This window comes from Poeciliopsis prolifica, unplaced genomic scaffold (genome assembly GCF_027474105.1).
Source record: "Poeciliopsis prolifica strain line A6 unplaced genomic scaffold, Auburn_PproV2 SCAFFOLD002, whole genome shotgun sequence".
Taxonomy (NCBI): Eukaryota; Metazoa; Chordata; class Actinopteri; order Cyprinodontiformes; family Poeciliidae; genus Poeciliopsis; species Poeciliopsis prolifica.
The window spans coordinates 7,969,197-7,986,439 of NW_026562377.1; the positions used below are offsets into that span (position 1 = coordinate 7,969,197).

The window sequence follows — 17,243 nt, forward strand, 5'->3', positions numbered from 1 at the left end:
TAAAATGAAATTTGCTTCATGACGTTAACATTCAAAAACCATCATCAATGCACAAAAATGCAAGTGAACAGCAATGCATGACATGATCCATTAGTTTTTTATTTTTTTTTTAACTGATAGAGAAGTGTCTGTCATTTCTTTGTTGGAGATATTTTAATTCAATGACTACTACAGTTTTAATATGGTTTTAGTTTTGATATTGCTCTCACAGTTTTGATAGTGAGAGCTGAAAGTCAGTTTTTTCAGTTAAACAAATTTAAATAAACTAAGTGTTAAATTCTACTTCACTCATAACTAAGTTCAGCTTAAAGTCAGTGTTACCAGCAAACACAGGTAAAGGCTGTTTCACTATTTTTAACAAATGTGCAAAGTGGTGGAGTATTTAAGCAGAATATGGAATAAATGGCATTCAAAATTAGTAGAGGTTTTTAAAATGAATCTGCTGTTATGGGAAGTTGTATGATTTTTTCTGTTCTTCTCTTTGTTTAGCAACAGTGAGAGTCCAACTTGCTGATATTAGCTTGTTAATAAGCCCACCTATTGGGCTCAGTTACTTAACATGCAGTCTTCTGCTTAACTGACCTGCTGCTTTTGTTCATGAGCTTAGCGATTGTGCTTTTAAAAAGAATCAGATAGTGTTGGGTGGAGCTCTTTTAGTGTTCACACCATGTCTTTTCAAAGAGCAAACTATCTTTCTTGGAAACAAGAAGGATGTGTAGAATTATGTCCAAACAGGTTGGTTATTTCAAATCATGGAAATTTTCTCACTTGAAAACTTTCCAGACTTCAGGATGAGCGATGGCAGCTTACCAAAGTGACCTGAAGCTATACAAACACTACACTTGAGCAGTAACACTTAAATGTTTTTTTAAATAGCAATTTTTTTTTAGATTGGCAAAAGATTAATGCTCCCAAGTGTGTACGCTTGTTTCTAAACATAGGAGCAGGATCCTATAAAACAGGCATCAGAAGAAATGCTCAGTACATAAATAAATGAATAAATAACTTGGCTTTAAATGAGGCAGCTCAATTCCCAAATAATAAATGATAAGTAATTCACTGTTGGTAGCCAGGAAGTTGGACTATGAGATTTTTGCTGTGACCTTTAGCATTTTAGGCACTGTTATCTGTTTCAGGTTTGAGGAGCTTTAGTGAAACTCCATCCAGCAGTCTGATTATCTTATGGGCATACAAAATGTGCTTTCTTGATGAAAAGTAGAAACTAAAATTTGAACATTACAAACAAATGATTTTCTTAATCGTAATTCAGTTTGTAATGATCTATAATGTACTTCTTAATGAGAAGTCAACTCACACTTTTCATCCTGTGCATGGAATGAAATGCCTTTAAAATTGATTTTTTTAAGCTTTTCATTATTGGTTGTATTCTGTCTTTTCTGGTTACCATGTTGCTTTTGTTGGTAACTGTGTGTTTATATTTTTCTAGGCGTTTGGGGGGCATTGAGGTGATGCAGGTCCCTCGGTTATCCCAGTGGACGAGCCAGCTAATGACGGGTGCATTTGTCTGCTGAACGTCCCCCATCACCGCCAGTCTCCATCCCTCCTTCCCTCCCTTCCGCTCTCTTTCGCTGATGGCTCTATGGGGCATCATCAGCCTCAGCCTTCATTGCTGGGTGTGTTTACGACCCTGCGTGACAGCAACAGCTGCTCCAGCCAGCCTCCCTAATGACAAACCCGGGGGACCTCTCGACTGGCTCCTTTCAGATAAGGGGCCGTTCCACCATTCCCCAGAGTACATCGACTTTGTGGAGAAGAACCGGCAGGGCTTCTCCACCAGATACAAAATATACAGGTGAGCTGTGCTCATGTGATGAAATGCCTCTTTAAATATATCTACACCTTCACATATTTCACCTCATTTTGTTTAGACATTAAGCAACTCTCTCTTTAGTTTCACAAAATAAAATTTGAAGTTGCCTTGAAAAATGTTCTTATGCCTGTAAGATTGTTTCAACATCAGTGTATCAGTAAGCATTGGTATTCATACAAGTTTTTCTTAATCATAGTCTTTGCAGGAAATATGAAATCAGAGCAACTTATTCATTTCTGAAACCCTCCAGCTATCATATTTGATTAATAAAAATGTGGAAATGACAGGTAGGAGACTTTCTTTTAAAACAGTTATGTTTTTGAATTAATGAAAAGGAAAAATATATAGGCACTGAAGACAAAGACTCTAAAATATTTCTGAAGGTGGCACAATGTAGTAATATGGAGTGAGAGTCATTCTGCATTATTCCACTGGGGTGCATTTATGACATCCCTGCTTTAGTTCACTTTAATGAAACACTAGTTCATTTGCCTAGAAAGTCTACTTTGTTTGGGGAGCTTTGAATGAACAATTGAACTCTGATGTAGACCAAAAGAGCAAACCCTGGTCCACCTGAAAACCTAGGTTTTGCTCCGGCTAAATGAACTCTGCTGTGGCTTGAATGCATATGCAAATGCCAAGTGGACTCATGACTGCACCAAAAGCAAAAAGTGAACTATAGCACAGGCTCTTATGGGTCAGTACAACCAAACACTGAATAATCTCACTGATACATATTTTGAAAAGTGTAACAGAGGAAATTGTCCTTTGATGGACCCCAATCTTTCCACTCTTCATTTTGTCTAATGACCTATTTCTCTCATAACGTTGTACAGTATAATAACACAGTAGCAAATGAATCAATGAGTGTTTGTTGCAAAACTATTTAGATTTTTTGTGAGTGCCTTGCTGAAGTATTCATACCCTTTGACTTTTATTATAAAACAAAATGAATCTAAAAATCCAAAAACTGCAGCTCACATGCAAATGCAGACTCTTTACTTCTAGTACTCTAACAAAATTCAAAACAGCCATTTGTCAGATTTTTGGAAGTATCAGAAGTTGCAAATGTTACATTTTGTCAATTTGTATAAGTTTCTAGTGTAAATATAGCTGTACTGTGAAGGCCTTAGAAGTTTACTAGAGTCAGAGTTAGGTTAACAAACAAAATCTGAAGTACAGGGATAGCACATGGTGTAGAAGTGGTGAGGCAGCTGCAAATACAGAGGCTGTTATTTCTTGATGCAACTGCTCAGGGTTTGATTCCAGAAGCTGAGATTTTTGCCTCCCCCATTATCTCTCTTCATTTTCTTTCAAACATAGAATTTAGATTTCATTTTACTCGTCTTGTGAGTCTTTTTAGTTAAATTTGGAGCTCATTGAAGCTCTTTAAATATATTCAATGTGTTTGAACTTATTTATTTGATCTGCCACAAATAAAGGCCACAAGTGGCAGTAAAAAAATAAATACATGTTTTTTTTTTGGTTTTGTTTTTTTTTTTTTAAAGTATTGGACTTCTCCTGGAAAGCCATTTTTATTACATTATCAAACAATGGAAAGAAAAGGCCACAACTGCAAACATACCTGGACTTGGCGATGCTCCCAAAGCGATAGACCAGGCAAGGCAAACATTAATCAGAAAAACATCTAAGAGGGCCAAAGCAACTCCATAGACTTTCTGCAGTTAGGGTGGAGAAATCTGTTAACATTATTATCTGTTGATAATTATTAGTTTTGCAATTCACAAATCTAGTCTTTGTGGAACAGCAACCAGAAGAAAGCTTTTGTTGAAAGAAAACAAGAAGTCACATATCACCATGCTAATAGCACGATTCCCTAAGTCATATGCCGCTTGCATCAAAACATATAGCAGACAAAGAAAATATTATGTAGGAAAGTATCCTGGTTAAATGATATCAGTGTATAACTTTTTGGGCATCATTGCATCATTGCACTGTGTAGCAGAAAGCTAATACTGATTTCATACTTGTCACCCTGTCACTACAATGGACTGTGATGTTAACACCATGCCACAGGGATACTATCCTCTTTTCATTAGCAGGGAAAGATAAATTAGGCAGTGTTAATGGGAGGAAAGGTTGGCCAAAAATAAAGAGAAGATCTGAGAGAAGTTATTTGATAGAAATATAGGACCTAGGATGAAAATCCAATTTAGTTAGAAGCTGTGTTCACAGCCCTTAAAACTATGTGGTTATCAGTTTGTTTTAAGATTTTCTAGAAATTAAGCTAAGTAAAAATAGCAATTTAGGAACAAACAGAGGGAATCTAAAACCAATGGGCATACAACATTGTAAAAGAAATTTAATTTGTTAATCTATATTAATTTCTGTGTGTTGTCATGGAGAATTACTTTAAAAAGAGTATCAATGAGATGAAGTGACAGATTTATCAAAACCTTGCAAGGTGAGAGTAATTAGACAGTCAATGGAGTCTGGCAAGTCTGCTCCAGCTATCTGTGGATTCTCGCAGTTTTTTATAGGTTGTAGTCAGATCTTGCGACAGGAGGTTATCACTTTTTTGTGGGTATTTCCCGACAAAGGGAAGAGAGGCTTGATTGAACTAAATGCATGAAGTGGTGGATTGTTATGCACCATGTGATTTATGGAGCTCAACAAATCTCCATAAAGTTCAACTCTTTATCCTCTATTTGATGGTAAAGAGGATAGCTTTGATCCTGATAAGTTCAGGAAGGTTACACAAAGATTGGTCTCAAGCATGAAGGATCAACTCTCTGCTGTTTTATGATACAGATGAGAGAGCTTTTGACCAATCTTAAAAGACAACAATATTCAACTAATCTAGAAGAAATAGGAATGAGGAGCACATTATAAATTTTTTTATTGCATTGTGGATGCAAATAAATCTCTGATATGTATGTGATAAGAGAGTGCATTTGCTTCTTGATGGATGGAAATACAGATACAGGGAAGTATTGTTTGTTTTTTTAGTGTTTGTTTTAAACCAGGCTACTAAAACTTAGATAGCAGAGAAAATATTTAATTTCTTAATTGCAACAAAGCTTCCAAATGGGTACTTAGATATTCAATTAGACTGATAGAGATGAAATGGAAAAAGAGTGTATTTTATTTAGTCTAATTAAATTAGATGCAAATTTTCCAAATGTGAGTCCAAAGACAAAGATGAAACTATAGTTACCTGTTTTGTTTTGCTGTGTGAATTTCAGTGCATACACTTTGCGCTGCACTACGCTGATGCACATTTAGTTCTCCCCTATGTATTTTGAAATATTTTAATTACTCATATGTTTTATTTTAGGGACTTTCCTTATTAAACTATAACCAAAAGAGGGAAGAGAAAATGCAGCTGATATTGAACAGTGGTCAGAGTACTTTATGAAAAACCCTTTTATGGATGGGTTGATAGCAGGCTGGATTATTTGGCTTGGGTTGTCATGCTGAAAAGATTCCTCACAGTCAGGCTTCAAACAGTCTGCTGTGGACAGACAGAATCAAGATGTGCTACATGCTTGCATGAAGTTATCAGATGACTCTATATCACTTTCCTCTGGCTTCCAGAGACGCAGGAGTTCACCTGATCATGTGGTCAAATGAGATATGTTGATTAGTGGCGTAAAAGAAAAAAAAAAAGATTTGTCATGACAGCAACACAGTCTTAGGTGTTGGAACACAAGGGTATCAGTACAGATTGTGTCATGAATCACATCCATCGTCACTAAAAAGGATGTTGTCCAGGCTCCTGGAAATGGATAGACAGGGTTCTTGACATCTATGGATTGCTGTGGGGATGCTTTATAGCTTATGTGATCAGTTGCCGTGTTTAAGCTTTTTAATATTTCCTTCTCTGGCAAATGGCAGTGGTCCATTGGAGCTAAGCTGCATGGGCGGCAAGATTAATAGTCTTATCATGTGGCCAAGTGATTAGTGAGCTCTTAGTACTTATTACTCTGCATTATCACAGAATCCCCTGAGAGGTTTCTGTCAGCTGCAAGGTTGTGTTTGAAGCCCTCTAGATTACCACAATGCGGCACTGATTAATAGTGTTGATATTAAAAGGAAAAACTAACCTAAAAAGTAAATAGCCTGTAAATCTCCCCAAATTGAATTCACTTGGATTCAGTCCCATTCGATCTCGTAAACCGAACTAGACAGCTGTGGGATTGTTTCTGTTTTGGCAAATAATAGCTTTCTTTTAGTGCCTATGTGGGTGAACTGGTGATGGTTTTTGTGTTAGCTTTCAAATAAAATAATCAGTAGTATTTTTTTATTTAAAAAAAACTAGTTCACTGAATTTTTTTTTCTCAAGGGATAGTGCTGTTCTTAACTAGTAATATTGGTCCTTAGACACAGTTAAATTATGTACTTAAGTAAAAGAATGAATTGTGACTTAAATATGGGTTTGTCAAATATTGTTTCTTAGTTAATAATCAATCAATATAAAGTTATTTAGCACAATCTGAACTCCTAAGCTTCAGACATCTATCCATATTCTAAAAAGCTGCATTTATTTTCTGACCTGCTATGGAGCAGATCTCCCCCAGTCCAACCTTCTGATTAAATGAGTGAGTTGCTACATATCATGTTTATTGACCAAGTCACTAGATTTACTCAATAAGTGTTTTATCTGGGCTTTAGTTTGGCTCAAGAGTGCAAGCGTGGCTCCTTTTCAGGAGTGAAATTTGCCATGGGAGCTTATACTCCAGCAAGGTCTTTTGTGATATGTAACACCTGGCATTCCCTACGACCAAGGCCATTAAAAGCACTACCTATAGTGATTACCGTCTCTCTCTGAGTTGGAGGGAAATGCTGACAGCACACTTTTACAATTCTTGGCTCACTAGTCAATCTCGTTGTGTTTCTTATATTTGGTTTAGATAAAAAAAAAAAATTCTGTTTTATCATCAACATATATAATTTTTGAGACAGGGTTTGCACACTGTGTTTATTGTTAGACTAGTTTGGACTCTCCATAAGTTTATCTATCAATATGTCTGATTTCAGACATATATTTTCAGACATATTGAAATCAAGTTCTAGTTAGCTGCTTACTGTCACACTACGCTTTCTCCACCACACAAAAAATATTGCCAGAATATTCTTCGCCTCTCAATACAACTTTTCAAATGTTGTCACATTGTACTACATAATAACCAGGAATTCAAAATGTGTGTGCCCATTGAGAAAAAGACTTGATTTATCTGCATAGATTCAACATAAAAAAACGGAGTTACATGTATTCTGCTCTAGATTTTATAAATCAAATGTATAAGAATATTTTCAAAGATGCCATTGGAATTTTTAAGCGTATTTAAAAAATTTAAATTTACATGCAATATTTGACTCAACAGACACTCTTTTGAAGGAATACTTTCTTAGATATTCAGAAAGTACTGCAGAGGCACTGGTTGTCAAGAAAGATTGCAAGGCATACGTCAGTTGCAATGCGATTCTACAAAAAAAAAATTATTATTTTTGGCTTGCAGGACATGAATGTTGATGTACTCCTCAGGTTTTAACAAGTTGTGTCGTTTTTCAGGTGCGTTACCTGTACATCAATAAATAATGAGCTATAACAGCTGGATTCCAATAATTCACCAGACACAATTTATTTAACAAACCAGGGCACATATGGTACGCCCTCCCTCTGAGGTTGATGAAATCAAAATAAAAGCTACTTTCTGTTTGATACAGGAGATACTTCAAATACAGGGAACAACAGCAGATTTTGTTAGCCACAGGGGAATGTGCAGAAGCTCTGAACAGAGTTTAGGTGAGAGTTATAAGGCACACTCTCTCTACGGTGCTTCTTAAACTACCAGTGCTACATTTTTGCTCATGTTTGTCGCCTCATTTCTTTTCCTAAATTCTTCCTTAAAGCTTTCAGTTGTTGCATGTGCTCCTAAGGGTTCTTTAAAAACAAATTTGTCAACCTTAAGAACAATTTTCACCCCCTTTTATCATTTTGTAGAACTTGATAAACTTAATCAATTCTGTGTATCACAGTATACCTACTTAAATTGGTTTATTGCTATAGGCTATGAAAGATCAATATTTCTCTTGAAGATAACAAATGTCAATGATGACATTATTACTAATGCTATTTTTAGTGGCGGGGAGTTTTAGACTCCCCATAGGTTTATGGTTATGGGTGACAGACAACGGTGCAGGACCACACACAGCTCCTACAGACTGCAGAATATTTCAAACAAAAATAATGAAATGGACTAAATTTAGTATAGACATTCTTGTCCCTAGGCAAATGAAACCTTGTCCTTACTTTGGGGATTCATTAACTTTCCTGTAGAGGTACCAAGCACTTGGCATTTTGAATAAAATCTCTCCACACCTTGAGATTGGACTTTCTTAAAATCTCTAGGATCTTCTTTGGTGTGAATGTTAGGTTCAGAAAATACTCATTTTAAAGAAAATCATCCTAAGACACCACAATTCCATCAGTCTTGTAAATTGCTGTGTTTTCTGCAAACTAAACCATAAAGTATGACAATTGTCCATTACATATTTTGGTCATAGTTTCACTGAGCTTACATGTGTACGATTTGTGTAGCTTTCAATATTCATCAACTGATTATACCACAACAAACTTTCAAATATACTTTTGGTTTTTGAATTGCTTTAACAGTACAGAGAGTGCTCTCAAATTAAAGTAATCTAAATTATGAAGCTATAATTTAGACTATGTGAGATACACTGGGTCAGTCTGACATTCCAATAAAAATATTTACCATATTTTATATCCAACATCTAACTAAGTAGAAATGCAAACTTGATAAAATAATTTACTCTGGAAAATCAGCTAACGTTTGTTGAAAACAAGACTTTGTAAAAAGACATAATTTGTCAAATTAACACTTTTGGCAATGTGTTTTGCTCTTTCTTTCTTTCTCTCTCTCCCACCCTTTGCATATTCTTGTAGTCATATTCTCTAGACAAGGACCCTTAAGCATCATGCAGCACAGAGCTCGTGGGTAAAACAAATAGAGGAGGCAAAATCTGTCCCTACAGAAATTAGGCTGATCTACTAATTTCACTGTGTTACATAAGAATGGTATCCCTTTCCTGGATTCATTTTTATAATCGGTAAATCATGTTTGTTTTGCCTATGCCTATTTCTTTTCCATCTCTACACACGATTTTATATATATATATATATATATATATATATATATATAAAAATAAAAAAAATTCCCTTTTCACCCACTGCGGGTGGTTCTTATCCTCTGAGCTCGGGTCCTCTACCAGAGGCCTGGAGCTTGAGGGTTCTGCGCAGTATCTTGGCTGTGCCAAGGACTGCACATTTCTGGACTGAGATGTCTGATGTTGTTCCTGGGATCTGTTGTAGCCACTGCTCCAGTTTGGGGGTTACTGCCCCGAGGGCCCCGATGACCACAGGCACCACTGTGGTCTTCACCTTCCAGGCCCTCTCCAGTTCTTCCCTGAGGCCCTGGTATTTCTCCAGTTTCTCGTGCTCCTTTTTCCTGATGTTGCAATCACTTGGTATTGCTACATCTACCACAACGGCTTTCCTCTGTTGTTTATCCACTACGACAATGTCTGGTTGGTTCGCCATTACCATTTTGTCTGTCTGGATCTGGAAGTCCCACAGGATCTTAGCTCTGGCGTTCTCCACCACCTTTGGGGGTGTTTCCCACTTTGATCTCGGGGTTTCCAGTCCATATTCTGCACAGATGTTTCTGTACACTATGCCTGCCACTTGGTTATGTCGCTCCATGTACGCTTTCCCTGCCAGTATCTTGCACCCTGCTGTGATGTGCTGGACTGTCTCAGGGGCCTCCTTGCACAACCTACACCTTGGGTCTTGTCTGGTGTGGTAGATCTGGGCCTCTATTGCTCTGGTGTTTAGGGCCTGTTCCTGGGCGGCCAGGATGAGGGCCTCTGTGCTGTCCTTGAGTCCAGCTTTTTCCAGCCATTGGTAGGATTTACTGATATCAGCCACTTGGGTTATTTGCTGGTGGTACATCCCATGTAGGGGCTTGTCCTCGCATGATGGTATCTCTGGCACCTCAACCTCCGTTCCCTGTTGTCTGAGACATTCACTGAGCACATTGTCTGTTGAGGCTTTGTCCCTGATGTATTTATGGATCTTAGTTGTTTCGTCCTGAACAGTGGTTCTCACACTCACTAGTCCTCTGCCTCCGTCCTTGCGGCTCGTGTACAGTCTCAGGGTGCTGGATTTGGGATGGAACCCTCCATGCATGGTTAGTAGCTTTCTAGTCTTAATATCTGTGGCTTTTATCTCCTCCTTTGGCCAGCTGATTATTCCAGCAGGGTATCTGATTACTGGCAGGGCATAGCTGTTTATTGCACGGATTTTGTTCTTGCCATTGAGCTGGCTTCTCAGGACTTGCCTTATTCGTTGGAGGTATTTAGCTGTGGCTCCTTTCCTTGTGGCCTCATCGAGGTTGCCATTTGCTTGTGGTATACCTAGGTACTTGTAACTGTCCTCTATGTCTGCTATTGTTCCTTGTGGGAGTGAGACTCCTTCTGTGTGGATCACCTTCCCCTTCTTTGTGATCAGCCGACCACACTTCTCTAGTCCGAATGACATCCCAATGTCAGTGCTGTAGATCCTGGTGGTGTGGATCAGTGAGTCGATGTCTCGCTCACTCTTGGCATACAGCTTGATGTCATTCATGTAGAGGAGGTGACTGATGTTGGCCCCATTTTTGAGTCGGTATCCGTAGCCAGTCTTGTTGATAATTTGGCTGAGGGGGTTCAGGCCTATGCTGTATATGCCACATTTGATGGACACTTGTGCAAGTGGTTTGCAGTTGGCTTCAAGCGTGGTTTTCCACAGCTTCATCGAGTTTGCAATGAAGGCTCTCAGAATCCTGTTGATGTTATACATCTCTAGGCATTCAATGATCCAAGTATGCGGCATTGAGTCATAGGCTTTCTTGTAATCGATCCAAGCCATGCACAGGTTGGTGTGTCGGGTTTTGCAGTCTCGGGCAACTGTGCGGTCTACGAGGAGTTGGTGTTTGGCTCCTCTGGTATTTACACCGATACCCTTCTGTGCCGTGCTCATGTGTTTATCCATGTGTTTGCTTATCTTGGCCGCTATGATGCCTGACATGAGCTTCCAGGTTGTGGAGAGGCAGGTTATTGGTCGGTAGTTGGGTGGGACTGGACCCTTTGATGGATCCTTCTGGATTAGGATTGTCCGCCCTTCAGTTAACCATTCAGGGTGAGTCCCACTTTGTAGCAGCTGATTCATTTGGGCTGCCAGTCGCTCATGGAGAGCAGTGAGTTTCTTTAGCCAGTAGGCATGGATCATGTCTGGTGCTGTTTAGTTTTTCATGCCTGAGACCCTTTGACATCTGTCACAGTGATGGTTACCGGGGCTTGCTCAGGGAGGTTGCTGTGGTCCTCTCGTAGAGAGATCAGCAACTGTGCATTGCTGTTGTGGGACGCCTCCCTGTTGTTATTACCCTGCCATTGAGAGTACACCTTAGCTGGTTGAGTGGAGAATCCTTCTGGATTCATTCTCCCTTGTGTACCTCTTTAGGCGGCTGGCCAAGGCTTGGAGCCTCTGTTTGGCAGTTTCAAGTGCTTCAGGTATGGGCATCTGACTGTACTTTCTGGGTACTGGTCTTTTCATTGTACCCTTGTGGAGCTCTGTGGAGCTCTTCCCTCCTTGTTACCTTGATTTTAGCCTCTAACCGTCTTTTCCATGGTGGGTATTGGGTCTCATGGTTGCTCTTATAGCCAAGTATCTCAAGGATCACTGATGCTGAGTTGTAGATCAGCTCATTGGTTTCTGTTATGGTGTTGGTAGGGATCGTTCTCAATGCTGCATTCACATTCTCAATGAGACTTTCTGATGGTACTTCACTCAGCCGTTGTAATTGGCACCGAGGAGGCCTGGTTGTCATTCGGGTCATGATTCTCTCTCTCAGGTCAGCAGCTGTCTCGTTCAGCTCTGTTTCGCTCATTGGGGCCGTGTATCCCCTCACTGGGTGGGGACTTGTAGTTAAGTCCCCACAGTCCTGACATCCGGGTTCCTCCCTTTTGCCGTAGCATTTGTGTTGTATCTCGTCAATCTCAAGTTGTGATAGCAGTTGCCGTTTGCGGATGTTGGAACACTGAGCTACTAGTTGTTTAGCGCTTAGTGTTGACTGGGGATGTCGAAGTAACCATTCCTTCCCCAGTCTTTGCATGTAACCTCTCTCACTAGGGTTACTTGAGTAGTAGCATTCCAACAGATCCACATTTTCATCTCTCGCCCATTTCCGTCTTGTTCCAGTAGCCCATTTGTCATCAAGGTGCTCTGGTTCCCCAACACCTGACGCAGACCTTGTTTGGCCGGGCGACGTCTGAGCCGGCATGTTACGCAACTTAGTATCTCTCATGGTATGAGGTAGGCAGTAGCTTGAAGGGTCTTGCCTAAGGACCCAGACTGGATTCGAACCCCGCCCTCTCGGGTGATATACTGATGCCTTATGTATTGAGCTATCCAGTCAGCTATATATATATATATATCTATATATATATATATATATATATATAGATATATATATATATCTATATATATATATATATATATATATATAGATATATATATATATCTATATATATATATATATATATATATATTGTTTGGGAAGGTCTATCATTTTGTGCAGATCAAAGAGCAGTTGTGATTGGAAGTGACAATATTATTTTTTGTACTGGTCTTCCTCATGCATATCTCTGCTAAATTTTAATAAATGCTCAATGACAGGATAAGATGAATTACCAGAATCAGTCCTACAAGCCACCTCAGCAGTGATAGAGTAATAAATTCGCACCACGTTATGCAGGTAATCAATTCCCTGCTTTTCTTACTGATTGAATATGAAAGCAGTTTAACTACTGCGTTGAACTAAATGAAGGAACATTTGTGTTTTTGAGGATGCATGAGCATATTTGAGTTTGTGTGCTTTGTAAATTCACTGGAAAGCATCCCCATGGCTTGGACTACAAACACAATGTGGGCCTTCCGCCTGAGCCACCTGTTCACAGCAACTGCTGCCAAGGGAAAGCTGCCATGTTCACCAGGGTGAAGGTAGGAGGGATGACATAGGTTTGGCCCGTTTCTAAGCATATTGTATTAGGATAATCTCTTTGATTACTTCATTGGGATACAATATGATTGCATACAATGTCTAAGAAAATAATAAACTGTATGTGTAGTTTTGAAGTTTAAAAATAGAATAAAATAAAAGGCAGTTGTTATGTACTGCTTAAATGCAAACCCACCATTCTAAAAATATTTAACAAAGACTTTAGCCTTAACACTGTTTTAAACATATTTCTACAGGAATAGCATCGATACTCCTCCCTATCCCACCTACGTATCTGCTACTAAATCCCCTTTCACACTGTAGTGCCAGACCCAGCCTGCCTTGCAACCCAGGTCAGTCAATGTTTTTCATGGTGTCTCTTTTGAACTAAATCTCCAGTGAGGCGGGGTCACTGCCTTGAGTGCTGCAATGACCATGGGTACTGCTGTTACCTTCACCTGCCTTGCTCTCTCTCTCTGCCCTGAGCTCTTGGTATTTGTTGACTTTCTTGTATTCCATTTTTCTGCTGCTTCCATTGTTTAGAGCAGCCATTTCAATCATTACGACTATCCTCATCTGTTTACCAATGTTCAGAATGCTATTTTCCACTCAAAGGTGATCTCCCCTTTGACCTCAAGGTCTCCAGTTCTTATACGTTTTATCATAAAACATAAAACTTTTATGAATACACTTTCTCTTTCCAAAAAAATAACATTCATGGCGTGCCCTCCAAATGCAACCCACATTTGGAGGGCTTGAGTCCTCGATGAGGCTGTTGCAGGTTCGATTTCCGTACCCGACAATATTTGCCGAATGTCTTCACCCCTTTCCTGTCAGCCTGGAGGGGAATAAAAAAAAACATTCATACAACCTGTTCTTTTGCATGCAAATTCACACAAATTGCATAGAATTTGTGCTTTCGTCTTATTCTTGATTACACTTTACTTTTTGAGGAAAGTGGAGGCTCTATTTTTACAAAAAATGAAGAAAAAAATATATAAATTCTAAGAACTCCTCAGTGAGATAGTGCTTTGAGAATTAAACTTGTGAAACTGATGTGCCACTGCAAACAGGAACAATAAAATTGATAATAATAATGACTTAGGTGGTTGTAGGAGGGATTGCAGACCCTAAAATCAACTCTGTGGTGAAACCCATTTCATTTCGTCCTCTTCCTGCAGGATGAACCATTTGGCCTATCGAGGTTTTAAGATAAGACAGGGCTAGCTTATCACAGTCACTGATAACGGAAGAAACGAACGACGGCAGGGATTTGCGAATACGCTTTCTGTACCTGTATCACCCCCAAGCCCCCCTCCCTATGTATTCCTCTTTTTTTTTTCTTGCACAGAACATGCTGCACCTTTAAACTTCTGCTTCCATGCTGCAAAGTGGAACTCAGGAGACACTGTGTCCCATTTGAAGAGGTCATTTATTTGTATAGCATAAAATGAGGTGGAGATTTATAACTACACTAGATATGTCTGAGCAAGAAATTAGTCAGTGGCTTTGTCTGAATACTACAGTGTCAGCAAAAAGGTCAACGAGCACCACTTCTTCATTTAACATCATTATGTTTACTTCCCATACTGCTCATAGCTCCCATTTAACAACGCGTGCAACCGTCTCCGGCTCTCTTAATATGTAATAATAAATTAAAACTAAATGCGAAGCAAATCTGTGCTACCTGCTCTTTAGGTTTTCTGTGCTATAGTTTGAATTCCTAGTGATTTACACCTTGTATCATTTAAACATCTGTGTGTTCGAGCTTTCCTCATTACTCCTGGTTTAATGTGATATATACCCTTTCAAAAGGCCACACTCCTTCCATCCATCATCTGCAGCCAAGGTTGCCCAACCCTTTCTGATTACAGCAGTCAAGCTTTTACGGTGACAAGAGAGAAGTGCAACATTTGACTGATTGGACAAAGCAGTTCATATAAATTTACTAAAGGTTTATTTCCGGTCGCACAGTGAAGTATGACCAAAAACAATCTATCACTCAAGACAGCATTTGATTTTCAGGAGGCATCCAGATGTAGCCCTTTAAAAATGAATTTCTTTAATAAATAAATAAATAAAAAAAATGTTGTCTAATATGATTTATGGTTATCAAAGAAACATTTTTCCTTTCATCTCATATTCACCTGATTATCTGGAATGTAGCTGCTTAGTGCCAGGCTGGCCTAAGCCTGGCACTAAGCAGTACCAGAAAACCTAATATCACATCTATAAGATACAATTTCCACTGATTTCCACCAGTGACGTCTTTCTCAGAATTCAAAACTTTGTAGAAGTCCATGAAGTGCATTTGTAAAAAGAGAAAATTAATATCCAGAGTATGACCTCAAACTGTTGCTCTTCTGTAGCTAAAGCTTGAAATTTGAAATCATAAATTCTAATGAGCTACAATTAAAGTTGATGAACTAAGTTGTTTGGTTGTAAAATGCTTGCATTTTATCCTCCATTCTTATGCCACATCACATACATGCTGTTTTACATAAAGTGTAAGTGAACATTGGATTTAAAGTTGGATTTGTCTATAGTTATTTTCTTATCTTGGTTCTTTGAAGTTCTGGCTTTGCTTCCCGTCATTCTGCTGTCCACACAAAATACAACAATTAACTTAGAAATATGAAAGAAATATAACATTTTTGGACTTACTGTACTATTATTTATCATAAAAAAATATTTAACTAAAATTAAAAATTATGAAAGAAACATTTCAATAGCATTACTGGAGAGACAAGCTGACTTGGCATATAATTTGTAGAAGGTGTAAATCTGTAGAAACAGATAATAGAGACAGAGTGAGAGTTGTGTGATTCGGTTAACTTTTAAAATAAACTCCTGATTTGTTCCCCCATGCAAAGTGCTTGAAGTCAAGATGACCTGCATGGATATTCATTTATGGCAGATATGTCTCTGGCCTTCACTGGTTTTGTGCTAACATTGATAATACTGAAGCTAAAGTTAAATGGAAAACGGACAAATGCCCCCTGTCATATTCAACTGAGCCGTTTCCTGGGTAACAGCTGTAATTGAAAAGGACTTAGCAAACAATGCCGGTCTAAGATTGTAGCTCACATTTTCCTTGGAGACTAAGTTTGCTCATCTGTCATGGAAAAATACAGCTTCATAATTTTTAGTTTTTTCCAAATATAAAAAATAAAGGCCATGTTTTTCCATGAAAACATAAAAATGTGCATTATTTATGTGGTAGTAGATTAAATTCTATTTAAAGGCCAATATTTTTATGAGTGGGTATACAATAATAGTTCTCTCTTTACATTAGAAAGATGCTTTAAAAATATAGTAAAAGTCATGGCAAAGGGAGTTGAACATGTTGGAAATTCTGGAGCAGTGCATTTATGTTTGAAAGATTATTTCTATTAGAACAAGTTTGACTTTTTGTATCCAGTTTCACATTAAATGGAGCCGTATTCAAAGGAAAGCTTCTTTTATGCTTGGAGCATGTAGGAGAGATTTCATTGGTTTCAGGTGATAAGTCTTTGGAAGCAGTTAAGCAACCGAATACGGAGGCCCAGAGGCAGTTCATGTATAAATGGTGCCCTGGGCTTACCAATTTTTCTGTGTCTGATTCTTTCTCTTTTTTTTCTTATCTTCATAAATTTAATTAAGCTTTCCAAAAAATCAGTAACCAGTTCAAAATATTGAATTGAGGTTTGAATTTGAGGTTGTTTGAGTTTGTTTTGTCATTTGTGCTCCTTACTTGTTTTTATTAGTTCTCCCTTGTTTCTATTTTTACTTCAGTTCCTCCTTAGTGATTCTAGTTATGTTCATTTATTGTGTCTAGTCCTTTCTTAGTTACCTTTTATTATGTTTCTTAGTTATTTTGTGGGATTAATTTTCTAGTCCTGAGTGCTCTCCATAGTGCCCTGTGTCACTTCCTCTCTCTCTCTCTCTCTCTCTCTCTCTCTCTCTCTCTCTCTCTCTTGCCTGATTTCTACTCTCTCACCACACCTGCAACCCATTAGCTCATCAGTCTGGGTCTTTTGTTCATCATTCAGTCTCCCAGTACTTAGCTAACTCATTCTCAGTCACACTTTGCTGGTTCCTGCTGTTTAATCCTGAGAAGTCCTGTTACTTGACAGGACTTCCAGGTCATGTTTAGGGCAGATAATGTTGTTTGTTTGTCTTCACTGATGGATTAATAAATTAGGCAACTAAAATAATTATTTTAAGTAATTAATTGAACTGATTAGATAGTTTATTTTAAAAAATTGTCCATGATAAGTTATGTTTCTCAGGTTTAATTACATTTTAAGATCAGCTTGTTTACATCTTCTTTTCCTGGCTCCTGCTTT

The 17,243-nt window shown here is 38.4% G+C and overlaps 1 protein-coding gene across 1 annotated transcript in view; it reads left to right on the plus strand.

Annotated features, from left to right (window-relative positions):
* brinp3a.2 (bone morphogenetic protein/retinoic acid inducible neural-specific 3a, tandem duplicate 2) overlaps nucleotides 1-17,243 on the plus strand; it is a 58,028-nt gene that overhangs the window by 15,788 nt on the left and 24,997 nt on the right. Inside the window, 1 exon segment of the mRNA XM_055057611.1 lies at nucleotides 1,448-1,813. Coding sequence (XP_054913586.1) covers nucleotides 1,593-1,813 — 221 coding nt within the window. The 5' untranslated portion in view covers nucleotides 1,448-1,592.